Source organism: Peromyscus leucopus, chromosome 8b (assembly GCF_004664715.2).
Source record: "Peromyscus leucopus breed LL Stock chromosome 8b, UCI_PerLeu_2.1, whole genome shotgun sequence".
Lineage (NCBI taxonomy): Eukaryota > Metazoa > Chordata > Mammalia > Rodentia > Cricetidae > Peromyscus > Peromyscus leucopus.
The window spans coordinates 89,622,330-89,650,034 of NC_051086.1; the positions used below are offsets into that span (position 1 = coordinate 89,622,330).

The window sequence follows — 27,705 nt, forward strand, 5'->3', positions numbered from 1 at the left end:
TGAGTGATTATTTTATAAGCGGCTGCAGGACTAAGAGGCCGGGCGGGACGGAGAAACTTCAGCTACAACCCTGTTTAAACAAAACCAAACATACCAGGGGCCCAGTAAGATGGTTCAGCTGGCAAAGGTCCTGGCTGGGGGTCCTGGTGGCCTGAGTGTGATCCCTGGAAACCTCCTGGTAGGAGGAGAGAACCAGCTCCCCAAAGTTGTCCTCTGACTTTCACATTCATTGTGAAACATTGTATACAAACACAGGCATGGATGGGGCTGGGGAGATGGCTCAGCAGTTAAGAGCACTAACTGCTCATCCAGAGGACCCGGGTTCAATTCCCAGCACCTACATGGCAGCTCAAGACTCTAACTCCAGTTCCAGGAGATTCAACACCCTCACACAGACATACATGCAGGCAAAACACCAATGCACATAAAAAAAATACATAAATAGATGAAAAAAGGAAAATGACAGATACAAGGATACACAACAACGTGTTTCTATTTAAATAGATAATAAATGTAATGATGAAAAGAGCCTAAAGAACAACATTAACACCAAGTGCTATAGACCTGGGGATGCTGCTTGCCTACCTGTGCAGGGTTCCAGGTTCAGTCCTTAGCACTGCTGGGACGTGTGCGCATCGAACTGAATCCTCTGCCAGAGCAGCCAGTGCTCCTAACCTCTGACCCAGCTCTCCAGTGCCTCCGCTGTGGTTTTTTTTTTTGTTTTGTTTTGTTTCTTGTTTTTTCCGTTTGTTTGTTTGTTTGTTTTTTTGTTTTTGGAGACTGTGTTTCTCTGTGTAGTTTTGGTGACTGTCCTGGATCTTGCTCTGTAGCCCAGGCTGGCCTCGAACTCACAGAGAACTGCCTGACTCTGCCTCCCGAGTGCTGGGATTAAAGGCGAGCACCACTGCCGCCCGGCTTCTTCTATGATTTTTGTCTTTGTTTTGTTTTTTTGGTTTTAATTTATTTTATGTTCATTGGTGTGAAAGGAGTCAAATCCCCTAGAACTGGAGTTACAGACAGGTGTGAGCTGCCATGTGGTTGCTGGGAATTGAACTCAAGGACCACTGGAAGAGCAGCCAGTTAAGATGGCTCTTAACCTCTGAGCCATCTCTCCAGCCCTCCTCTGTGATTTTTGATTCAAACTCCTGCATTGAGTTTCTGCCCTGACTTTCCTTTATTATGGATTGTCAGCTGTAAGATAAAGTGAACCCTTTTCTCACAGCAACAGAAAGCAAACAAGACACTGTGTGTGTGAGTGTGTGTGTGAGTGTGTGTGTAAGTGTGTGTGTGTGAGTGTGTGTGTGTGTGTGTGTGTGTGTGTGTGTGAGTGTGGACTAAAAAGAAACTCATCACCACACATCTAAAGAGAGATAATGACTGATAACAAGATAACTGTTTAGAAGATAACTGTTCCCAGTCTCCATAGGAAATGGACCAAGATAAAGGATGGCTTCCCTGGCAGGCTTATTCATCAATTTATAGGAGGATGATCCTAGGGAGTATTTGATTCTACTTGTGTATCTTTAATTATGTAAAATGTATAATTCTATGCAATCAACCTTTTGGAATAGCATGTAAGATTTATTAGTTATAATGATGGGGTAGCACAGTGGAAGCCCTGTGCAGTGTAGTACCCACTACTTGGCCAAGGGACCGTAATTGGGAATATATTTGACACCACATCCATCCAGGATGAACAGCTTATCAGCTACCATGCCTTTACAATCACCTGCTGCTGTGTGGTGTGCACACCTTTAATCCCAGTACTCAGGAGGCAGAGGGAAGCATATCTCTCTGAGTTTTGAGTCTAGCTTGGTCTATATATTGAGTTACAGGACAACTAGAGTTATATAGAGAGACCTTGTCTCAATAAACAAACAAGTAAATAAATAAAGCATTAAACCCGATGAAGTCAGGCTGTGGGAGATGGCTTATGTCTAGAATCCTGGCACTCAGGAAAGCAGAGGAAGGAGGATCATGACAAGTTCAAAGCTAGCCTGGGATACAGTGTAAATCTGTCCCCAAACAACAAAAACCTTAGTAAAAACCCACTTCTATTTTTCTTTCCTTCTGCACCTACGTGCACGACATCCAGGACATGTGGAGGCCGGAGCACAACGTGAACGAGTCAGTCCTCTCTGTCTATCCTGTGGCTCAAACTCAGATCATCAGGCGTGGTAGCAAAGCACCTTTAACTCACTTTGTCACGAGCAACTCAAACCCAGGCCCTCGAATATTAAGCAAATTCCTAGACCTCAAGGTTTTATTGATGTGTTTTTCTCAATTTTATTTTATTTCACGTGCTTCTATGAACACTCTGCTACAAGCATTTTTTTCTGAACATCTGTAGGCATTTCTGTAGAATTCTCATGGGACTTCTAAAGTGTATGTGTGGTTTGCCCACACATATGTCTGTGTACCACATGCATGCCTGGTGTCAGTGGAGACCGGAAGAGGGCTTCAGACCTTAGGGCACTGGAGTTACAGATGACCGTGAACTGCTACGTGGGCACTGAGAATCGAACCTCAGTCCTCTGGAACAGCATCCAGTGCTCTGAACCACTGAGCCATCTCTCCAGTCCACAGTAAAGTAGCACACTCTTAAAATTATACAGGGCTGAGAAGAGGATGGTCAGTAAAGTGCTTGTCAGGAAACAAGAGAACCCCAGTTTGGATCTCCAGCACCTACATAAAAAGTGGGATGTAACTCTGTGTGTGTGTGTGTGTGTGTGTTTTCAGACAGGGGCTCTCCATGGAGTCCTCAATACCCTGAAGGTCACTATGTAAACCAGACTGTCCTCAAACTCACAGAGACCCACCAGGAGGCAGAGAGAAGATCCCTGGAGATTCTGGTGGCTGGCCAGTCTAGCTGAAACAATGAGCTCCAGGTTAAGTGAGAAATTCTGTCTCAAAAAATAAAGTGGAGAGCAGTTAAGACATTTGACATTAGTCGGGCGGTGGTGGCACAGGCATGCACAATACACAGTTTCGAGTCTGGGGTATAGTTCAGTGGTAGAGAGTTGCCTAGCCTGCAGGAGCCCCTGAGTTTGATTCTTACCACCAAGAAAGAAAGAAAAAGAAAACCTGTCTACAGCTCAATGTACCAACTAAACACACCTGTGTATTCAGCATCCAGATCAAGCACAGAACTAGCCGCCCAAAGTCCCATCATGCTCTTTTCCAGGCGCTGTCCTGTCTCCCTTAGCAGCACCAATTCCTTTTGCCTGTTTTCAAACTATAAGTACATGGAAACTTTTAACGAGATGATATAATTTGGTGTTGTCTGTTCTCATAGAGGCACGTTGTACCAATGGATGACTATAGTAGCATTTATCTATCCTTGACTATAGTAGCATTTACCTATCCTGTGGGTGGTGGGCATTGAGTGGTTCCTATTTTTTGTTTGTTGGCTGTTGGGAATAGTGCGTCTATGAACACTCTGTCACAGTGTTTTGGTGACCGTCTGTAGGCGTTTCTGTAGAAGTCCCATGGAGTTTCTAAAGTTCTAGTGTGTTCATAGTGTTCATATTTAGTGGATATGTGCTCACCAAAGTGATTTGTACCAATTTACATGTGTGTCCAGGCTGTGGCTTTAACATTCTAGTCCTCATGTTCTGAGGTCCTCTGTTTAGTATCCTTTTTCCCCTAGAAGAGGGGGCTGTGATTAAACCCAAGGCCATATGCGACCTAGGTATGAGCGCGACCTAGGTATGAGCTCTAGTGTTGAGCCTGCAACTCATCCTCAACATGTTTTTTTAAATTAACATTTACATGTATTTAAAAGCTCTTCACATTTACCACTTGACATATATCTCTAGAGAGGTAATGTGATGGCGAAGGCCACCTGGGGAGAACTTTTGTACTGAGGCCATGCCAGTCAAGGAACTAAAGACACCCAAGCAGGGGGACAGTGTTGGCTCTCAGGAAACCAAGTGTGGATCAGAAGTAGCCATCACGTAAGCTGGACAGGGTGGCCCTCACCTTTAATCTGGCAGAGGCTGGAGGATCTCTGTGATCTGAAGACCAGCCTGTTTCCACAGCAATCTCCAGAACAACTAAAACTACAGAGAGAGACCCTGTCTCAAAAACAAACAAAAATGGAGGTTCAAAGCACTGGTGTGGTGATGCCATGCCTCAAATCCCACCGCTCCAGAGATGGAAGCCGGCTGGCGTCAGGAGGTCAAGGCCGGTTCTCAGCCCTATACTGAGTTTGAGACGAGCCTGGGCTATATATGACCTTGTTTCAGAAACCAAATAACAACAAAAATGAAAATTGAGGCTCAAGTGAGCACATTGTTTGATTTTTAGAGAGAAGCCAGAAACCAGGATGTAAAATTTTAGGCAATTTACATTTTTGGAAAACATGGAGATCAAACAAAACCCCTGGGGAAGGAGGGCAGCCCTTTTAGTTCTTACACCTGTGAACTAGCCCGCAGGGCTTGGCTTCAGGTGAAATTTGATCCGCATGTCATCTCACTTGTTACAGCTTAATTTTTTTCCTGGCCAGGGGCAAAAACTAAGTAAGAGCTTGTTCATCTGGAATTCTAGAGTACAGGAATGGTCAGCACTTGACTGCACAGAGCTGTCTCCTCTCCCATGTCTTTGGTAAACTGTCTTTTGTCACCCAGTCTCACTCTATTTAAAGTAGAGGAATTTTCCGTTTCTTTTTTTTTCTTAGAGATTATTTTGAATTGTTTTGTCTCTGTGTCTGTATGCTGGTATGTGCACATCAGTATAGGAGCTCACAGAGGAGTCGGGTCCCAGGGTTGGAGTTACAGGTGGTTGTGAACCCGATGTGGGTGTTGGGGATCCTCTGCAACAGCAGTACAAACTCTTAACCGCGGAGCCATCTCTCCAGCCCCAGTTTTCCTTTTATTAACTGGCAGCTTCGATCAGGGGGAATTCCAGTTCATGCGCATTTTTAAAAAGTCTTGTCACTGGGGTCTTGCTGGGATGCAAGGAGTTAAGAGGAAATGGCCTATTAGGGTTTTGCTAATCCGAGAAACCCAGGACCTCAAAACTATGTAGCCCGCCTGTAAAAGCCACCAGGCGGGGATGGTTGGCCGAGAGGCCCCGGAGGTTCTGCCTGCAACTGCAGAGCAGAACCCAGAACGGCCATGAGCATCCCGAGATCCGCTGGACCAAGGCCCTGACCTAGCGCACGAGATAGCGGCGGAGCTCTCCGGCCTGACCCGGGGAACTCAGGTGAGGCGTGTCTCCATCACGCCGTTAGTGGCCGAGCGGCACCCCGGAGAACCCCGCCGGAGGGAATGAGCCCGCAGCGCGCCAAGTCAGCAGCAGCCCACCCGGGCTCCCGGCTCCACGCGCTGGGGTCCTCCCGCCACCGCCGCGCCCACCGCGCACGGGACCGTCCGCCCGGGAGCGCGCGCAGCCGGCCACGGAAAGTTGGCGCCGGCGCGGGGCCGCGCGCTCCGGGCGCCCCCCTCCCACCCGAGGCGCACGTGCCGCCGCGCCCCCCGCTCCCAGGCCCAGACGGGACGCCCCCACCCCCACCGCGGCACGCAGTGCGCAGGCGCCTCCCCGCGGGTCCCGGCGGCGGGAGGGAGCGGGAGCGGGAGCGAGAGAGGGAGGCGGCGGGCACGGCGGCAGCGGCTTCAGCCTCGGCTGAGGGCTGAGGCGAAGGAGGCGGCGGCGGCGGTGGCGGCGAGGCGGCGAAGGTGATGGCGACGCGGGGCCCATGAGGCGGCGGCCGGCGGGACGGGCCGAGGCCCGGCGGAGGAGGAGGCTTCGGGGACGCCCACCGCCGGGTGAGCGGCGGCTTTGAGGGGGACCCGGGCCGGGCGCGGCCGGGCGAACTCTGAGGCACCTCGAAAGCGGCGGCGGCGGCGGCGGCGGGCCGGGCTCCCGGGAGTGGCCGGGCGGGAAAGGTTGCCGCCGAAGGCTTCCCGCCGAGCCCCGAGGGGCGTCGCCACCCGCGTCCCGCCGCCGTCCCCGGCGCGCCCGCCCTCTTTGTCCCCAGGCGCGCGGTTCCCAAATTGGGAGGGAAACGGCTCGGGCGGGCCGGGGGCGGGCGGCGGGGCTCCCGCAACTCCTCAGGCGGTTGGGGGCCCGGCCCGGCCGGCGCTGGGCGGCTGGTCTTTGTCTGGCGACGGCGGCCGCTCCTCCGCGGCGTGCTGCGGGGTCCGGCGGGTCCCCCCGTCTCCCTCGGAGGTTTTGACCGGAGGTTTGGTGCGAGCGCTGCAGAGCGGGAGAGGGGCTGGTGGGAGGACCCGGCTCGTCGCCTCTTGCTGGACGCCTTTTCTTCACTTGAGATGACTTTATCCTCACTTCGTAAAACTTTGGAGCTCTGCTGGGTTTTTTTTTTCCCCCGTGTGCGTGTTTTAATTGTTCTTCGTGGAAGTCTCCAGATTGAAAGCAGAGCGGAGGCGCTAATGCTGTGATTGGGCTGGCTGCCGCGTTTGGAGTTTTTGAGTTGAAGAGATTTATGTGACTTGTGTTTAGAATTTGGGGTCTCCCCCCCCCCACCCCTTTGCGATTGTTTGGGATTGCTTTTCTTTTGCCAAGTTGAGTTCGGTTTTTCTCATTTGAAGACATTTTCGGTCCTCGAGAATTGGCCGTGCTACAGATTTTAGTGTGCTCAGGCTTTTATTTTGTCCTCGTCAACACTAAGTGAAATCGAGGAAATCAAGGTAGACCAAGTCTGGATAAGATATCTTATCTGTGTCTTAAGTCTAAAGGTGTCTGTTTTTTGTTGTGCACTCTTACAAGTGGAAATATGTGAAAGCGCTGTACAAAGCTATGCAAACGAAAGATTTTAATTCTCTGTTAAGCAGAAATCAGTCTGTTTGTAGTACATGAGTATCTATAAGAAGAGAATTAATATGGTAATTTTGGAATCAAATCCTTCGCCCTGTAAACAGTTTGTGGGTATTTTTCAGAGCAAGAATAAAAGCAAAGAGAAACAAACAAACAAAAAAGAAACCCCTACAAACTTAATTGTTTAGCTCCTAACTAAATTAATTGTGAATTTGTGTTAAATTTGCAGGTTTCTTTTGGTGTGAGCAGGGATTTCTTTGCAGTTACTTTGAGTTTCTGAAGGGCTGTGTAATGGCAGGATGCTAGGAACTAGAACAGACTCTTCTGGGTAAAGGGTGAAAGCTTTTTTAAACCAATCCGTTACACCAGATCTTCGGTGCAGAGTACTGTAGGCAAAGGGCATTTCGGAGAGAAAACAGGCAGTAGACGGTTTATAAATGTGTCTTGATTTGTCATAGTCTCAAACCGTTGGTTTCATTCTACCAATTCTGTTCCTTTGGAGAACCCTGACCATACAGCTGAAGGATAGAAGACAAGTACTCAGTGCTAGTTTACATGCAGCAGTAAATTCTTGTTTCACAAAGTCTGGAGTTGTCAGCACACCTTGGCAAAGGTTTTATCTTTCAGACCTGTGGAATGTGTTTACCCAAAAGGGTTTTCCTAGGTACAAGGATGAGATGATCTCATTAAAGATAACATTTTACTTTTTTATTTTATTCTTTGAAGCAGGGTATTAATTGTGTGATACGATTGGAACTGGTGATCTGGAACTTGGTATTCATCCCAGGCAGGCTTTGAACTCTAGTTCCTACTGCCTGACCCTCCAGAGTGATGGGGTTACAGGTGTGTACCACCACAGGTGGCTCATTCAACAAACTTTTTTGTGATGCTGGAGATTGTACCTGGGCTTGACATATGCTAAGCATGTGCTCTGTCACCAAGCCCTCAGCCCCAGCAGACTTTGTCCCCATTAAGTACTTGTGTGGCAAGAACTCGAAACTGAATAAACACAGACGAGTACCATCTGCTCAATGAGTTTTGTTGTTGTGTTTTGTTTTCCAAGACTAGGTTTCTCTGTGTAGTCTTGGCTGTCCTGGAACTTGCTCTGTAGACCAGGCTGCCCTTGAACTCACAGAGATCCGCCTGCCTCTGCTTTCCGAGTGCTGGGATTAAAGGTGTGCGCCACCACTGCCTGGCTCCTCTCAATGTTTTTAACGTACAAAAAAGTTTAGCAGTCTGGTAATTATCTAAAAATCCTTGAAAACATGTACAAACTTTTGGAATAAGTTTGTTTTTCCTCTATAAAAGTGGAATAAATTTCACATACTATTCTTAATCCTCTAACCTCTAAACAATGTTTAACTTCCATAGTTATATGGCTTGTTTTATCCACAGTTTTTGTGGGAGCTAACTGGTTTTGACTGAAATAATTGTAACCTCATGATGACTTGTAACATACTCCTTTTGAGGAGTTAAGTGGACTTAGACTCTATTTTTAGGGGATTCCTTTTGACTCATTCTTGGAGCTGGGATTCCTGATTGCCTATCCAGGGTAGGTTTTTATGTGGACTTAGATTCCACCCTGAAGTACTGCCTCCTCTAGGGGTCTGAATTTGCTCCAGTTCTTCCTCAGGTCCCTCTCTGATGGTGGCCGTGTCTTTACCTGATAATCTTGGTCTTAATCCTTATTCTTTCTCTCCTCTCACTCTGAACTTTACCCATTCTTGGTCTTCAGTTACTAGATATGTTTTGAATTTTGTTGTGTTTTTGAGACAGAGTCTCATTCTAGTCCGGGTTGACTATGAACTCATGGCAGTCCTGCCTCAGTCTCTCCATGTGCTTGTAGAATTGGAATTACTGGTGTGTGCCGCTGTGCTTCATTGGTGAATACAGGGCTGGAGAGTGAGCCTGCAACATCTTGGATGTCAGGGAAACACTCTGCCAACTAAACTACACCTCCAGCTTGCTTTTATAGCTCCCTTTTCTTTTCCTTCCTTTCTGTACTAGGGATTGAACTCACAGCATGGTAGACAAACCCTCTGCCGCTGAACTACATCCCTAGCCCTGCTTATATACTTTTTCTTATTCTGTGTATCCTTGTCATACTTACGTCTTTTTCCTATTTCTTGAAAGTTCAAAGCTCACCCAAAGAGTCTTTGCACACACTCCATCTATTTCCTTTACCCCAGAGGCAAGTCTTTATCCTTACTCCTGTCAAGAAACCTTTCAGGACTAGAGAGATGGCTCAGCAGTTAAGAACACTTGTTCTTACAGAGGACCTGGGTTCGATACCCAGCACTAACATGGCAGCCAACCATCTCTAACTCCAGTTCCAGGGTATCTTAACACTGTCTTCTGACCTTGCAAGCACCAAGCACACAAATGGTGCACAGATACACATATGAGCAAAATACTCATACACAAATAATTAAATTAGAAAGAAGCCTATCTTTCTAGTTTAGCCCAGGGACCTCTAAAATACAGTACTCTTCTAGGAATCTATGCCTATCTGGAAGCCTTGCTATTACATATTGTATATTCTTTTTCTTTGTGTGTGTAGGTTGTGTGTCGTCCCCCCCCCCGGTTGTTTGGAGATAAGAGTCTCCCCCTATATAGCCCAAGTTGACCTCAACTAGTCTTTGTGCCTTAACCTCAAGTACTAGGATTATAGGTGTGTACACCTGGTTTAAATATTGTGTTTGTGGTCTTATATATGGATATAGTTAGTGATGTTTTGTTGTGGTTGGTTTGTTTATTTAAAGATTTATTTTTAATTGGACATGTGGCCCATGCCTTTAATTCCAGCACCTAGAAGGCAGAGGAAAGTGGATCTGTCAGTTCAAGGACAGACGGGACTGTACGGTGAGACCCTGTCTCAAACAAAACAGAGCTAGAGAGATGACTCGGGTTAAGAACACCAGCTACTCTTCCAGAGGACCTTAATTTGATTCCTAGCACCCACATGGAGGCTCTTAACCTTCTTAACTCCAGCATCCAGCCCAGGGGATCCAGTGTTCTCATCTGGCCTCTACAGGCACATACATATATGCAGGCAAACACTCTTACACATGAGTTTAAACAAACAAAAATACTTATTTTTATTTTTTGTGTATATGTGTGTGCCTGATAACCAAGGAGACCAGAAGAAGGCATTAGATCTCTAGGTGCTTGTGAGCCACCCATGGTGGGTGCTGGGAATCGAACCCAGGTCCTCTGGAAGAGCAGCCAGTGCTCTTAACTGCTGGGCCATCTCTCTAGTTCCTGATATTTTGTTTTTAAAGCTGTTTTTCTAACTTGTCAAACTTCAGTGATGATGTCTCAGCCTTCTATGTGCTGATGTTGGTGTGTAGTGGTGGTGTATCTGAGTGCTAGAACACTCACTAATGATGATCAAGGGTCCAGGTTTGATTCCAGCATCAAAAACAAAACAAGCTGGGCGGTGGTGGCACACGTGTAATCCCAGCACTCGGGAGGCAGAGGCAGGTGGATCTCTGTAAGTTCAAGGCCAGCCTGGTCTACAGAGCTAGTCCAGGACAGGCTCCAAAGCTACAGAGAAACCCTGTATCGAAAACACCCCCCCCCCCCAAAAAAAAAATCAATCAAAAAATAAAATAAAATAAAAACAAAACAAAAAATACCATGTCCCACCCCTCCCCCAAACAACTAGTTCACATAAACAAAGGTACTATATTACCTGTAATATAATATGCATAACATTGAGGAATCATATTTTCAGCAGGATCTTAGCTAAACTTGAGCAGACTATCAGGTGAAATAAAGATTTTTTTTTTCCTTTTGACACATTGCATCTAGTTTTTAAATCTTGCCTTATTTTGTTGTATGTTTTTGAGACAGAATAACTTAAACTCTACAGTCCAGGCTGGCCTCATACTCATAATCCTGTTGCATCAGCTTCCCAAGTCAGGCTCATGCATTATTGATTTTATCCCATTTTCTGATGTATAATTAGTCACCCATACTAGCCTCAAACTTAGACTATTCTGTCTCAGACTCCTAGTACTGGGATTACAGGTGTGAATCACAAAGCCTGGCCTAGGACATCTTATTTTGAGTTTGGGAAAATAGGAATTGTGGTTTGAATAAGAGTGGCCCCCATAGACTCCTATATTTGAATGCTTACTCATTGGGGAATGGCACTACTTGAGAAGATTAGGAGGTATGGCCTTGTTGGAAGAAGTGTGTAACTGGGGGTGTGTTTTAAGGTTTCAAAAGCCCAAGCTAGGCCCAGTGTTTTTTTCTTCCTGCTGAAGAACCCTCAGCTATTCCAGCAAAATGTCTGTCTGTCTGCACACCACCATGCTTCCCACATAATGACAGTGGACTAAATCTCTGAAACTGTAAGCAAGCCCCATTAAATGTTTTCTCTTGTAAGAGTTGCTGTAGTCATGGTGTCTCTTTACAGCAATAGAACACTAAGATGGAAATGATAGCGATAAATTTAGAAAAAAATGAATTGTGATTCAGAAGCCATTGCATCCTATTGTACTTAAACTAGAATATAAAAGTGGAAAATATGTCTGATTTCAGATACCTAAGAAAAATTATGATTTATGGTTTGCATCTTAGGTGTTCCCCTAAAGCATGAGTTGAAGGCTTTGGTCTCTAGCTGATGATGCTGTTGGGAAGCTTTGGGAGCTTTAGGAGGTGACAGTGTGCCTTTGGAGGGTGTGTTTTGACCCTCTGTCTTTGTACTTCCTGGCTGCCATGTGAGCAGTCCTGTCCTTCCCTACACTCCTCCGATGATTCTGTACATCCAAAGTAATGGTGCCAAATGACCCTGGACTGAGACTGATACCACAAGCAAATCTGTCCTTCCTCCTTTTTTTGGTTTATCATTGTTATTCTTTGTCAGTGGAAGCTGATGGATGCTCAGTGGTTACAAAGCTTTTTCTCTCTTTTTGTTTTGGGTGTTTTGAAACAGGGTTTCATGTAGTCCCGACTGACTTCAAACTTACCATGTAGCTGAACATAGCCCTGAATTCTTGATCCTTCCGTCTCTATCTTCTAGGTGCTGGGATTCCAGGTATGTACCACATCCTGTTAGAATAAGTAACTTTATTATTTGGACCACACCAGAGCTCTCAACAGCTAGGAGCTTTGTTTCCAGCTGCTTTTTATATGTTTTTCACAGGGAAACTGTCCCTCACTCTGGAGGTTTGAAATTGCATATATATATGAGCATAATTTCTTAAGACAGGAAAAATAAAAAGGAGATCTGTGCTCAGAATAGTGTTCTTAAATTCTAATAGCTAATCTTAAAGCCTTAATGTAACATTTTGGTTTTTAAAAAGTGTGTCTAGGACTATATGTTAATACTACAAGATAGGTCCATTGAGCTTGTATTGAATCTCATGGCATGTTGTTATTCCAACAAAGGAACCTTTGATATGAGAGAAAGTGATTAGAAGATGAAAATTGTATAACATTCACATTGCAAATAAACATTTAATGGAACTTGTAATTGAAACTGATTTTTTTTTTCCTACTGTATATATGCAGGGGGATTAAGCCCTGAACCTCCTGTGTGCTAAGCAACTGCTCTACTCTCTTGATCAAAATCCTCAACCTCTGGTGGCTGTTTTAATCAGTCTTTCAAATAAAAGTAAATTCCTTCCAATACTCAGTAGTGGATGAAAATCAACAAAGAATAATGGCAGGGACTGTGGGTTTTCAGGGACTCTTGGGCTGAGCCTGGTAGCACAGACTGTGATATCAGCATGAGAGGCAAAGTCAAGGAGATGAGGAAGACTTCGGAGGAAGTTCGTGCCAGTCTGGACTACGTGAAACACTGTGCACAAAAACTAGTCATTTAAAAATAGGAAGCCGGGCCTTTAATCCTAGCACTCGGGAGGCAGAGGCAGGATCTCTGTGAGTTCGAGGCCACTGTGGTCTACAGAGTAAGTTCCAGAACAGGCAAATCTACACAGAGAAACCCTGTTTTGAAAAATCATTGAAAAAAGGGGTGGTGGTGTGTGGAATATTAGGTGTGATAATTCCCCCCCCCCTTTTTTTGGTTAAATTGTGTATTTGCGTGTATGTGTACAGGCAGGTCCATGCCATGAATCACAGATGAAGGTCAGAGGACAGTTTTTTGTTTTTGTTTTTTACTTTTTGGGACCAGAGAGTTATAAACAGTTGTGAGCTACCATGTGGGTGCTGGGAATTGAACCCAGGTCCTCTGGAAGAGCAGCCAGTGCTCTTAACTCCTGAGCCATCTGTACAGCCCCAATTTTTTTAAAAATAATTTTTTAAAGATTTATTTTATGTGTATGATGTTCTATCTGCATGTACACCTACGTGCCAGAAGAGGGCACCAAATCCCATTATAGATGGTTGTGAGCCACCATGTGGTTGCTGGGAATTGAACTCAGGACTTTGGAGGAGTTGCTAATGCTCTTACTTGCTGAGCCACCTCTCCAGCTCCCAGAGAACAACTTTGGGGAGTTGGTTCTTTCTTAGCCCTGTTGAGACAGGGTCTTCCTTGGTGTCTGCTATGCTACATATCCCAGGCTCACTGCCTTTGAACTCAGGGGCTCTTCTTTCCACTTCCCGTCTCCATGCAGGCATGCTGGGATTACAGATAGATGGTATCAGGAGTTCCCTAAGGATTGAGTGACGTTGTCATGCTTGTACTGCTCACTGAACCACCTTACTGGCTTCCTGGTAATGTTTTATGCTTCATCTTCATGTTGGTCACATGAGTGTTTAATCTGTGAAGATTCATGAAGGAGTGTGCTTGTGTTTGTGCTGGAGTTAAACATGGGGCCTTGTACTTGCTAGGCAAGTGCTCTACCGCTGAGCTAGCTGTACCTCAGCCCTATTTATTCATCTTACCATATTCTTCAGGAAGTTTACCAAAAAATAGGATTGTGTATAAAAATTCAGGTTGAAGAATTCTTTTGAAAATACACCAGCCTCTCAAAGCTGGAGCTAAGCTAGTCCTCTTTGGGGGTACCTGTGGTCTCCATTTGTTGTAGGCCTCTCCTCCTGTTTAGTTAGTTACTCGTATTACCTTATTGCTATCCAAAGAGTTAAAATGTTAAAAAGAGTTTTATTGAGAAATAATTGAAATCTTACATGTCACTCATTTTCTTTTAAGATTTATTTTTATCTTAAACCTGAATTTCCAGCTCACTTATTTAAAGCATCCAAAAGGGGCTGGAGAGAGAGCTCCACAGTTAAAAGCACTGGATGCTCTTCCAGAGGACCTGGGTTCAACCCCAGAAACCACACGGTGGCTTACAACTGTCTGTAACTTCAGTTTCACGGGATCTATTACCCCCTTTTTTTGGCCTCTGCAGGCACCAGGCACACATATGGTGCACCGACATACATGCAGGCAAACATTCATACACATTAAAGAGAAGAAAAGAAACGACCAAAGGAGGATAGACAGGCATCACCACAGTTAATTAAGAGTACTTGGTTCCTCTAAGAGGAACGGTTAATATCCTAAAGTGATATCGCCACCCCTCAGACTTAGACAACCACTAATCTACTTTCAGTCTAATTACAGGTGCTTGAATTTGTCTAGATAATTTTGCATTTTATCTAGATAATTATAGATATTTGAATTTTGTGTTCTGTGTTATAAAAAATTAGAAAACAGGCTTGGTAGCACATGCTTATAATCCCAGAACTTGGGCAGCTGGGGTAGAAGGATTGTAACGTTTAGGCTATGGCATATTTAGCAGGGCTCTGTCTCAATATTTCTTGGGTGGGTGCTATTTCATTTTATATTTCCACGTACCACTGAGAAAAGCCATGGCAAGAAGAAATCAGGGAAGGAACCTGGAGGCAGGAACTGAAGCAGAAGCCATGGAGGAAAGCTGTTTACTGGCTTACAAATATGTATTTTAAAAGATTTTTTTTCTATTTTATGTATGTATGCCTGAGTGTGTGCTTTGTGTACCACATATGTGCAGGAGTTGTCGAAGGTCAGAAGAGGGCATTGGATGCCTTGGAACTGGAGTTACAGGTGGTTGTGAACTGCCATGTGTGTGCTGGAAACTAAACCGATGTCCTCTGCAAGAGGAGCAAACACTTAACTGCTGAGCCATCTCTAACCCCTCAAAAAATAATTTAAAAAAATAATTGTATTGCTGGGCGGTGGTGGCGCACGCCTTTAATCCCAGCACTCGGGAGGCAGAGCCAGGCGGATCTCTGTGAGTTCGAGGCCAGCCTGGGCTACCAAGTGAGTCCCAGGAAAGGCGCAAAGCTACACAGAGAAACCCTGTCTCAAAAAACCAAAATAATAATAATAATAATAACAATAATAATAGTAGATAAGGGTTGATACACACCTGTAATCCTAGCATTTGGGAAGTAGAGGCAGAAGGATCAAGGCTAGCTAGGGCTACACAGTGACATAGTGAGACGCTTTCTTGATCTCCCCTCATCCCTACCCCCTCAAAGTCATTGTATATTATTTTATTACAGAGGCTTATAACATTATATAAAATAATATAAAATATTCTTTTTTGTTTGTTTTTGTTTTTTGTTTTTTCGAGACAGGGTTTCTCCGTGTAGTTTTGGTGCCTTCCCTGGAACTCGCTTTGTAGCCCAGGCTGGCCTCGAACTCACAGAGATCCACCTGTCTCTGCCTCCCGAGTGCTGGGATTAAAGGTGTGCGCCACCACCGCCCGGCTTTAATATAAAATATTCTTATAGCCAGTATTCTGTATTTATTTAAGAATAATTACGGGAGGGGAGCAAGAAGGGGAAGAACAAGGGAATTTGTGGCTGTTATGTAGAACTGAATAGTATTGTAAAATAAAATAAAAAAGAATAATTACAAATGTAGTATTACCGATCAAAAGACAGTATTTTAGAGTTTTTTCTTGGTGAAGAGTGGCATTTGAGAGAAGGTCTCTGTTAGACCAAGTGTCCTTGATTGAACTGTGGCTGTCTGCCTCTGCCTCAGATGTGCCACTGTGCACGGCAGTGTTTCAGTTCTTGATAAATATTGCTCAGATGTCTTCGAGAAGGATGCCAGATCACACTTACCATTGCTGTATGATATTAGAACGTCCACAAACCTAGTAATATTATTGGAAATACATTTATTTGACATGTTTACTTTCCAAGACTGAATAGTATTTAGAATTCTCAATTTGATCTAAGCTTAGGCTGTTTTAGACGTGGATACCAGTACTGTCCTTTTTGAATGAAGACAGCCCCACTTATGAGGCATTGTGGATGAATGTGGTATCCCATACTTTTCCAGCTGGTTCCTGAATGTTCTTGAATTCAAACAGAATGGCTCTTTGCCAGTGTAAATTGGCACTTCAGCCCACAATGGTGTGTTTTATTTCCTTGTTGGTTGTTAGAGCCAACATTTCAGATGCCTCTCTTTTCAGTTGGTTTTATAATTTGATTCATGATAAATTATATTTTGTGTTTCTCAAATGTTGTTCATAGCCAGGAACACTTTCGAAAACAAGTTGTTTTTATGTTTATGCCACATAGATTACTGTTTGCCTGTTAGCTGCCATAATTCTTTTTCTTAGAAATTGTCACTAGGTAGTTATTAAGCATCTATTATCACTGATGTGGAATTAACTTCCACTTAAAACGTTCCAGTTAAACAAAACTTCATTGTAAACCCCTTAATTGATTCCTTGTCTGCACTATAAAGCATACTCATTCAGGGATGTGAGTCACTAGCGCAGTTCTTAATGGATTGCTCAGCTCTTGATCTGGGATGCCCAGATAGTGAGTTCATAACTTGGTGAGCCTGTCTTCAATTTTTTTAGTTTAGTCCAGATTTTCTGGAATGACTGTTTGGGAAATACCTTTTTTTTAGGGGGTGAAGTTGAGACAGGGTTTCTCTGTGTAACAGTCTTAGCTGTTCTGGAACTTGCTCTGTAGAGCAGGCTGGCCTCTAACTCACAGAGATCTGCCTGCCCCTGTCTCCCGAGTGCTAAGATTAAGGCGTGCACCTCCACCTCCCAGCTGGGAAATATCTTTATGAAAATTTGACATCTTATTATTGTTAATGTCACTTTGCTGTTACTTTGCTTCCTTCCTTACCCTGGAGTGCTGAATTCTTTGTAATTTTTCAGTTGTTTTATGAATTTTATTGTGCCAGAGATAATATTAAGCAATATGAACCTTAGAAATTAGCTAGTTTGATAGTCTCCATTTATGTCGTAGTTGGAAATATGGAAAGGGGATGGAGAGATGGTTCAGTGGTAAAGAGCACATACTGCTCTTGCAGAGGACCTCATTTCGGTTCTTAGGCACCTGTAACTCAGCTCCAGGGAATTTGAGATGCCTCTGGCCTTAGTGGGTACCTGCATTCATATGCATGTGTGTGTGTGAAAAGAAATATGGAAAATAAGACCTGATTCTTGAAGCACATGAATCACATTTTGAAATCACTGTCCTTGGTTCCTAGTCCATTCTGCTCAGTTTCACAAAATTTAGGGTTAAGAATCAATCCTTAGTTCATCTATAGGTTTTTGGTTTGGTTTGGTTTTTTGGTTTTTCGAGACAGGGTTTCTCTGTGTAGCTTTGCTCCTTTCCTGGAACTCGCTTTGTAGCCCAGGCTGGCCTCGAACTCAGAGAGATCCGCCTGGCTCTGCCTCCCGAGTGCTGGGATTAAAGGCGTGCGCCACCACCGCCCGGCTAGATTTTGTTTGTTTTTTGAAGCAGGGTTTCTCGGTTGTAACCTTGGCTGTCTCCTCAACTCAGTGAGTCTACTATGCTTTGTTTGTTTTTCCTCTTTGCTCTGAAAACCCTCCAGTTAGCTCAGATAATTAGAGGTTTCATGTTGTTCCCTCCTCTTAGGCATTTCTGTAATGTATTGCCTATTATTTAAGGAGTGAGTAACTACTGTTTATAGATTTACCCCTTAGTGTTAATTAAGCTATACAGACATACATTCAAGACCATGTTATATTCCAGGATGGCCTTGAACTAATGATCTCTTGCTTTAGCATCCTGAGTGCTGAGATTATAAATTTGCTACCATGTCTAGTTGTCTGACTTTTTAAAAAAAATTTATTTTACTTTTAATTCTGTGTATATGTGTGTATCTGTGTGTGGTTTTGTACATGTGAGAGTCAGATCTGGAGGTGGAGTTACAGGTGGTAATGAAATGCCTGATGTGGGTGCTGAAAATTGAACTCAGGTCCTCTACAAGAGCAGTATATGCTGTTAACTGCTGAACCATCTTTCAGGCCTCTATCTGGCTTTTATTTTATTTTAAAATTGATTTTATTTATTTTATGTGTATGGATGTGTTACCTACATGTATGTCTGTGTACTACATACATGTCTGCCTGCAGAAGCCAGAAGGCATTGAATCTCCTGGAGTAACAGGTGCTTATGAGTCACCATGTGGCTGTTGGAGATTGAATCCGGGTCCTCTAAAAGAGCAGCTAATACATACGTATACACACACACACACACACACACACACACACACACACACACACACACACACACACCAGGATGTAGTGGCTACACTTGTGTTCTCAGCACTCAGGATACTGAGTGAGTGGGATTCCAGAGAGCTCAAGGCAAGACTACAAAGTAAGACCCTTTCTTACAAAAAAAGAAAAGAAAGAAAGAAAAGAAAAAAGGAAAGAAACTGCTCAGCCCACTGTTCCCTTGCACTGTTTCCAGTTAGCTTTTTTATTTTAAGGGTAGGGAAAGGAAGCTAAACTTGGTAGTACTTGCCTGAGTCTTAGCACTCAGGAGGCAGAGGCAGGAAGATTGCCACGAATTCTACAACAGCTTGATTTAGATAGTAAGTTCTCGGCTAGCCAAAGCCAACTCAGAGATGCTGTCTTGAAAACCCAAAAACCAAGTGTGTAGATAGATGGATGGATAGATTGATGGATTGATTAGAGGAAGTTGATCACATTTCTTTGTGTTGGCTTTTGTTTTCCTCAAAAAAATATGAGAGCCTTAGAGAATCTGGGATTGGCCTGGGACCACATGGCTTAAGGTGCAAGTTTAAAGAGCCATGGTCAGAATGAAACATCTCTGGGAAAACAAGCAAATTGGTTTCTAAAAAATGTTGGACAGAGGTGAGAAACTGAAACTTGAAAGAAAAACAGTTAAGTTCCAGCCCGACATTTGGGCTGATGTAGATTCTGTACAACATCCTGTCTCTGAGTAAGCCATCCACAGACAGTCTGATGAAACGGGGATCAAGAAGAAAAGTCTGAAGGGTTGTCACAGCTGTACAGTAGCAGGTACTAGAGAAATACATCAGTCCATGTGTTGATCAGATGTTTATTTAGCACTTAAAATCTGTCCCTAGTCCAGATGCTGAAGTAAGGGTCTGGCCTTTGTCTTTTAGGGGGGCTTCCAGTCAAGTTGAGGTGACGAGATAAAAAGCTGAGGCACTCGTAATAATGATGATAATGTGTTTGGATTGCCTTGAGTCCAGACACAGCTCTCAGGACTTGGTATGTACACAGTCTGTATATCTCCCCTTTAACAGTGTCTCGGGCTTGCTGTTCCCAAACTGAATATACTAACTTCTCATGTCCAGGCATTACCCCAGCCAGCCATCCCACCTCTCCTGTCGAAAGGACCCTTGCAGAATTTTTGTTTTGTTTTAAGCTTTAATTGATTTATTCCACATTTAAGATGTAGAATAAACTCAAATTTCCTGGTCTTACCACGTTTTTTGTATGTATGTTTGCTTGCTTTTCAGGGAAGCCTTTTTTTCTTCATGTTTATTTTATTGTATGTGTGTTAGTCTTATGCCTGAATATCTGTGCACCATTTGCATGCCTGGTGCCCAACGAGGTCAAAAGTTGTCAGACCTCCCTGGAACTGGAGTTCAGGATGGTTGTGAACTACCATGTGGTGCTGGGAACTGAACCCAGTCCTCTGCAAGAGCAGTACGTGCTCTTAACCACTGAGTCATTTCTCCAGCCCCAAGAGTTTCCTTTATAAATCAGATCCCAAGGATTGGAATAAAGTCCTTTTCACATGAAAACTGTACGTAGTCCCCTTTGCAGTGGGTATGTGAGTGATGCTGGGAGTCCAACACAGGCCCTTCAGCATGCTAATGAGCACCTTACCACTGAGCTACAGCCTAGCTGTATAGCAAAATTCATCACTAATAAGTGCCAGAACTCTAGACCAAGACTGGCTAACTTCCTATTCTGGTTTTACAATCTTTAGTAGTTAGATGATCTTAGACAAATTACATACATTATCTGAATCTCACTTTCTCGTGTTTATGATGATCCCAATAATAGACTCTACCACCCGAGATAATCCAGACAATGTGATTTATACTTAATTTTTAAAAATCCTATGAACTTCGCTTAAGAGAAAAATGCAGTAAGTTTTTACTTGATTCTTAGTTTTAATTTTTTTTTTTTTTTTTTTTTTTTTTTTTTTTTTTTTTTTTTTTTTTTTTTTTTTTTTTTTTTTTTTTTTTTTTTTTTTTTTTTTTTTTTTTTTTTTTTTTTTTTTTTTTTTTTTTTTTTTTTTTTTTTTTTTTTTTTTTTTTTTTTTTTTTTTTTTTTTTTTTTTTTTTTTTTTTTTAATTTAAAAATTCTTTGTCTTGCTTAAGTGTAAATGCTTTAGTTTTTTTTTTTTTTGTTTTTTACTTGATTCTATTATTCTAGATGAGTTGCTATATAGACTTTTGGTTAGTTCTGGTGAAAGTCTGATGGTAGATACTCTAGTGCAGCAGAGACTGTGTAAGATTTATATCTAAGTACAGGAAATAGACTAAAAGAACATCAGGTCTGTCAATAACCTTTATATAGCACATGAATTTCTAATGTGGGTGTGTGACAGCATTCCTCTGAAGTTATACATCCAATGGCCTAGTAGTTCATTCTTTTTTTACAAATTATTTTGTTTGTTGTTATTTAGAAAAATTAGCTCAGTAGCAAGGCCCTGGGTTCTCTCCTCAGCTCAAAAAAGTTATTTATTTATTTATTTTTTATTTTTTCCCCTCATGACAAGGTTTCTCTCTATAGCCTGACTGTCCTAGAACTTGCTTTGTAGACCAGGCTGACCTCGAACTCACAAAGATCTGCCTGGCTCTGCCTCCCGAGTGCTGGGATGAAAGGTGTGCACCATCGCCATCTCACTTGGCCATTCTAAGGAGTAAAACTCCAATATGTGAGGTTTAGAGGGAGAGACATTCAACATAGCAAAGAGAAAACAAAAACAAAACAAAATCATTTATTCCTAAGCTCCTTTGTAAGATGCCATTTTTTTTTAATGTAGAAAAAGGTATTTTTTAAGATTTTTTTTGTTTTTTGTTTTTGTTTGTTTGGTTTGGTTTTTTCAATACAGGGTTTCTCTGTGTAGTTTTGCGCCTTTCCAAGAACTCACTCTGTAGCCCAGGCTGGCCTTGAACTCATAGAGATCCGCCTGGCTCTGCCTCCTGAGTGCTGGGATTAAAGGCATGCGCCACCACCGCCCGGCCTGTTTTTGTTTTATAAGTATGTTTTGCCTGATGTGTACATGCGTGTAGTATGTGTGCCTAGTACACCCAGGCCTTGGATTCCCTGAAACTGGAGTTGGAGTAAACAGCGAGTGGTGAGCCGCCGTGTGGTGCTGGACACCAGCCTGGTCTTAGGGAAAAGCAGCAGTGCTCTGAACCGTGGAGCCATCTCTCCGGCTCTAGAAATCTATTTCTTTTTTAGTTGTTTTTTTTTTTTCTGTCAGATTTATTAATTTTATTTATATGAGTGTTTTGCTATATGTATGCACATCATATATATGCCTGAGAAGGTCAGAAGAAAGCATTGAACCCACTAGAACTGGAGTTACAGGTCGTTATAACTGTGTGGGTGCTGGGAGCTGAGCCTGCGTCCTCCACAAGAGCAGCAATTAGTCCTAACCACTGAGTCATTCTCCAGCTCAGTTAATGTTGTTTTATACTGGGAAGTCCACATTGATAAAGACTGGAGGAGGGGATGGAGAGATGGCTCAGAGGTTAAGAGCACTGGCTGTTCTTCCAGAGGTCCTGAGTTCAATTCCCAGCAACCACATGGTGGTTCACAACCATCTGTAATGAGATCTGGCTCCCTCTTCTGGCCTGAAGGGATATATGTAAGCAAAACACTGTACACATAATAAATAAATTAAATTTAAAAAAAAAAAAAAAAAAAAAAAAAAGACTGGAGAAAACAGCCAGGCGGTGGTGGCGCATGCCTTTAATCCCAACATTCAAAAAGCAGAGGCAGGTGGATCTCTGAGTTCAAGGCAGCCTGGCCTGGTCTGAGTTCCAGGACAGCCAGGGCTGTTACACAGAGAAACCCTGTCTTGAAAAACTAAAAAAAAAAGTTTTATCTTATTATATGAATGCTTTGCATGTATGTCTGTGTTCCATGTGTGTGACCGGTGCCCAGTGACCACGGAGGCCAGAAGAGGACTCCAGATCTCCTGAGACTGGAACTTTGCATGGTTGTGTACCATGTGGGTGCTGGGGATTGGAACTGTGGAAATGTTCTTAACCTCTGAGCCGTCTCTCCAGACCACTTGTGGGATAGTTTCTCTTAATGGTGTTGGTTTATCTTGCCTCCACAGAATTAAGAAAAAGGATGAAATAATTTATGCATTCTGTCTATAGAGGACAAAATACCAAGATTCTCTTCTCTCAGACATTTTGTAGTCAAGAGTATAAATTATAGGGAGACCTGCACCAAAAACTTCAGGATGTGAATATAGGATGGTGTGATTCTATAAAAAGCCCGTGGAGAGTAAGGCTGGAGTGATTTAACACTCTCTCCCTTTCTCTCAACCCTCCTTCCCAGGGGCCTCATGTATCCCAGGCTGGCCTTGAACTTGAACTTACTCCTGATTCTCTTGCCGCCACATCCTAAATGCTGAGTTACAGGTGTGTGCCACCATGCCCCATTTATGGGTATTGGAGATCAGATCAGGGCTTTGTATGCACTAGATCAGCACTTTACCAACTGAGCCACAGCCTCAGCATTTGGCTTGGTTCAGCATCCCCCCCCACCCCCCCCCCCCGGTTTCTCTGTGTAGCTTTGTGCCTTTCCTGGATCTCGCTTTGTAGACCAGGCTGGCCTCAAACTCACAGAGATCCGCCTGGCTCTGCCTCCCGAGTGCTGGGATTAAAGGTGTGCGCCACCACCCCCGCCCCTGGCATTTTTATATAATTTTTTATTAAAAAAGTTTTTCTTTCCTTTTACATACTAACCCCTGTTCCCCCTCGGGATTTTTGTTTTTGAGACAGCGTCTCACTGGGCAGTCATGGCTACACTGCATAAAACCAGGCTCTGCTTCTGAGTGCTGGGATTAAAGGTTATGGGCCACTAGGCCCAGTCTCAGCAGTTGTTGTAAATTTATTTGTTAATAAAATGATAGTAATGAAGGAAGTTGGTGCCATATGGATGATGTTTGACCCTAGCTTTTCAGAGTTACACAGCTTGATAATGGATACTGAATCCTCCTACATTGGTTTGTTTTGTTGTCTTGAGACAGTCTCACTGTGTAGCCAGCTAGCCTAGAACTGGCTATGGAGAGCCTTCTGGCCTCCAATTCACATTTGTTTTGTTTTTCAAGCTCACTTTATTTTGTTTTTAATCACAGTGCAGGTGTTTTCTTTCTCCGACTTTGTGAGCCATTGGATCTGTAAATCACCTCCTGTGGAGACTGGTGTTCAGTGACTGAGCCAGCTGTTGGGTGTTTCAGCTGAACAGCTTGCTCCTACTTGGCTGCTCAAATCCTAGTGAGAAGTGTTGGCTGCGGCAGAGCCAGGGCTGTTGGTAGCCTGCTTTAACCTTGCAGTGCTGATGCTTCTGCTCTTTGCTGTAGTTGTCAAACTTCATCAGTGTCCCGAGTTTGTGTGTGTGTGTGTTGTTTGTTTGTTTGTTTTAGCCGCTGTCTCACTTTTAACCCCGGCTGGCCTGGAATTCTAAGAGATCTGCCTGTCTCTGCCTCCCTCTTCCAAATGCAATTAAATACTCCACCATGCCCAGCGATTTTGAATTTTCACAAATTATTCATTTCCCTATTAAGTTTTCTTATTTTTTAATTAATTTTATTTACTTTGCCTACACGTATGTATGTGTACTATGTACACTTCTGGTGCCTGCAGAGGCCAGAAATGGACATTGGCTCCTCTGGAACTGGAGTTGCAGACAGTTGTGAACTGCCATGTGGGTGCTGGGAATTGAACCCAGGTCTCTGAAAGAGCAGCCAGTGCTCTTAACTGCTGAGTCACCTCTCCAGCCCCCTATCATGTTTTCATACAGCCTGATGAGCTAAAAACTTTGAGGTCACTGTTAATTTCTCCATCACTTATTTTGGGAGGAGAGTCAAGCCTATTTCCATCTCATTCTGAGTGACCACCCGGAGCACACAGAAAACTTTGTTTCTTCCCGAAAATGACACGTTAGTGATTCATTGTTTTCTGTGGGAGGAAGCTGATGACCTGCTCTTTTCTTTTTCCCTTCCAGAGAGACTTTGGGAAAGTAACAAACAAAATACTGTTTCTGAAAGAAGGTTTTGGGTAACAAGTTCTGGATAACAGGTAAGTTTGGAGTTACTTAGTGGTGGTGATTTACCGTAATCTCTGCGGTGTGGTGGGAGGGGAAGAGTTGAAAATGTAGGTGTACTTTGTGTCAAATGTTGTGTTAGGAGTTTAACGTGTGACTCGGATTCTAGGCATAGATTTGAGGATCTTGGAATAAAATTATCCTCTAACATGCTGTTTTTAAAGATGGGTATGGTGACAGACACCTGTAACCCCAGCAATACAAGACTGAGGTGGGAATAGCTTGAGTTCAAAGGTCAGCCTAGGTAACATTTGACTCTCTGAAAAACAAAAACAGAAAATCAAAAATAAGACCTGGGCATGGTGGTGGATATCTTTAATCCCAACACTCAGGAGGTAGATCTCTGTGAGTTTGAGGCTAGCCTGATCTACATAGTGACTTCCAGGACAGCCAGAGCTTCATAGTGAGACTTTGTCTCAAAAAACAAAAATATGCTAATTTTTAGTGGATTTGCCTACCAGTTGGATTTGCTGCTCTTGTGGATCAATTTAGCATACATTTCTTTTTATATCCATCATTAAATTTTTTTTGTTCTAAGAGCTTCCATTGTGGGCTTTTAAAAATAAAACCAGGGTTTGCTCTGCTGTGTGGCCTAGTAGGGACTACTCCCTGGTTCCTCTCTCTATTAGTGCTCATCATTGCCAGTTATTGACAGCTGCCGTTCCTTAATTACTTGTGAAAAAAATTTGAGACAGGGTCTCACTGTGTATCTCTGGCTGGCCTGGAACTCACAGAGATCTGCTTGCCTCTGCCTCTCAAGTGTTGGGATTAAAGATGTGTGTCACTACTCTTGGCTTCTTTAATTACTTCAACATTTTGTTAGCTGGTCTAAAACTTAAGCTTTCTAGTAAACTGCCTCTTCACAGTGGAATCCATCCCATTTTATGTTCTCAGTGGTAAACTGTGACTGGACTAGAAAGATACCCCGGTGCATTATTTTGTTATGTGTAGTGCACAGTGTCTAGATGTCCCATAACATACTAATATATGTAAAAAAAATACAATGTGCTGCATCTGAGGGATAAACTAGGAAAGCACACAAGACCTTCTGTGTCTAGACATGAGTACGGTGTGCTATCTTTCCTAAAGCTGTTAGAGCGAGATGTGAGTATCGTCCAACGTTTGTTCTACTATGAGTCCTGAAGTGAGTTACGTTTCAGGGTTACAAAGTCCCTAGAAATACTAGGAATTAAAATTTACATTGCTATGGTTTGATTATTTGTTGAGCACCAAAAATAGAAAGCTACTTTTAGCATTTGTTGATTTCTCTCCCCCCCCCCCACCTCTGCTTGGTACTTTTCCACATACCAGGGCAAACCAATTCCATCACCATGAGTTGGAGCTTCCTGACTCGCCTGCTAGAGGAGATCCACAACCATTCCACGTTTGTAGGGAAGATCTGGCTCACCGTGCTGATTGTCTTCCGAATTGTCCTGACTGCTGTAGGAGGAGAGTCCATCTACTATGACGAGCAAAGCAAATTTGTGTGCAACACAGAGCAGCCGGGCTGTGAGAACGTCTGCTATGATGCCTTTGCACCGCTCTCCCACGTGCGGTTCTGGGTGTTCCAGATCATCCTGGTTGCAACTCCCTCTGTGATGTACCTGGGATATGCGATTCATAAGATTGCCAAAATGGAGCATGGTGAGGCAGACAAGAAGGCAGCTCGGAGCAAACCCTATGCCATGCGTTGGAAACAGCACCGGGCTCTGGAAGAAACGGAAGAGGACCATGAAGAGGATCCTATGATGTATCCAGAAATGGAGCTAGAAAGTGAAAAAGAAAATAAAGAGCAGAGCCAACCAAAACCGAAGCATGATGGCCGGAGACGAATTCGGGAGGATGGGCTCATGAAAATCTACGTGTTGCAGCTACTGGCCAGGACTGTGTTTGAAGTGGGCTTTCTAATAGGACAGTATTTCCTGTATGGTTTTCAAGTCCATCCATTTTATGTGTGCAGCAGGCTTCCTTGTCCTCATAAAATAGACTGCTTTATTTCTAGACCCACTGAAAAGACCATCTTCCTTCTGATAATGTATGGTGTTACAGGCCTCTGCCTATTGCTTAACATTTGGGAGATGCTCCATTTAGGGTTTGGGACCATTCGAGACTCACTGAACAGTAAAAGGAGGGAGCTTGATGATCCGGGTGCTTATAATTATCCTTTCACTTGGAATACGCCATCTGCTCCCCCTGGCTATAACATTGCTGTCAAACCAGATCAAATCCAGTACACCGAGTTGTCCAACGCTAAGATTGCCTACAAGCAAAACAAAGCCAATATCGCCCAGGAGCAGCAGTACGGCAGCCACGAGGAGCAGCTCCCGGCTGATCTGGAGACTCTGCAGCGGGAGATCAGGACGGCTCAGGAACGCCTGGACCTAGCCATCCAGGCCTACCATCACCAAAACAACCCCCATGGTCCTCGGGAAAAGAAGGCCAAAGTGGGGTCCAAATCTGGCTCCAACAAAAGCAGTGTTAGTAGCAAATCAGGGGATGGGAAGACCTCCGTCTGGATTTAATCTTGGTTGGGCTTAAAACTTGGGTTTTCATAGTTTATGGTAAGCAGCGGCTCGCTGAATAATGACTTCCATTGAGTAAACATTTGGCTCTGGTTATCTTCAGGGATGCTGTTGGCTCATGATCCAAACTCAGGGGACTCTGAAGGTGGAGCTGGGATGAGTGGGGAAAGGGAAACACAGTGTTCCCAGGCACATGTTCTCAGCAATAATACAGTTGCAGAACTTTACATTGTGTCTTCCAGATCCAGAGAAGAACAGATATATTTAAATCATTCTGTTGAACAGTTTTTGTATGTACAGTATTATGGTACATTTTTTTAGTATGATAACTTTTTTTTGTATTTGTACATTGGACTGCTGTAGTTATACTTTTTTATATTAAAGGAAAAATCCTTGTAAATAATGCCTGTTAAAAGCTAGTGTTATTACTTTGTTTAGCAAATGTTACCTTGTGATTAGAATTGTAGTAGATGCTATACTTAATAAAAAGTGCCTCTCGTGTTTTGGGAAAGATTTAAGATTCATAAGGAAACTGACGGAGAAATACCAGTTTTCAAGTTGTTGGAAGAAGATCCCTATTAGAAAAAGGTTGAGATCTTTCTTCTGCCTGGGAGTTCTTGGAACCTCCTTCCTGTGACCAGAGTTGTAGCTGTTCTTGGAATATGTTTCCAAAGGAAGTACATTTTTACTACAGGTTTCCTTTAAACAACCAGCATGGCTGTGTGCTTTGATGGGGTGTCTGACCCACGGTCTTCTAAGACTGAGAAGCGAGGATGCTCCTGTGTAGCAGTGTGGGCGCCCACCAGTGTGACTGTGTAGTGCTGTACGCTGCTCCTCAGTGAGCAAAGACACGCCTGGAGAGTGAA

At 43.6% G+C, this 27,705-nt stretch overlaps 1 protein-coding gene across 3 annotated transcripts; it reads left to right on the forward strand.

Moving 5' to 3' along the window:
• Positions 1 to 5,027: 5,027 nt before the first annotated feature.
• Positions 5,028 to 27,350, forward strand: Gjc1 (gap junction protein gamma 1). Of its 3 annotated transcripts, XM_028882623.2 has the most exons (4): positions 11,205 to 11,821; positions 19,112 to 19,220; positions 24,219 to 24,292; positions 25,629 to 27,350. In XM_028882623.2, exon 4 carries the CDS (start codon positions 25,649 to 25,651, stop codon positions 26,837 to 26,839), a length of 1,191 nt encoding a protein of 396 aa, XP_028738456.1. In that variant the 5' UTR covers positions 11,205 to 11,821; positions 19,112 to 19,220; positions 24,219 to 24,292; positions 25,629 to 25,648; the 3' UTR covers positions 26,840 to 27,350. The 3 variants fall into 3 exon arrangements, with proteins under 3 accessions (XP_028738461.1, XP_028738458.1, XP_028738456.1); XM_028882628.2 differs by lacking the exons at positions 11,205 to 11,821; positions 19,112 to 19,220 and adding an exon at positions 5,028 to 5,205; XM_028882625.2 differs by lacking the exons at positions 11,205 to 11,821; positions 19,112 to 19,220 and adding an exon at positions 5,588 to 5,768.
• The last annotated feature ends 355 nt before the right edge of the window (positions 27,351 to 27,705 follow it).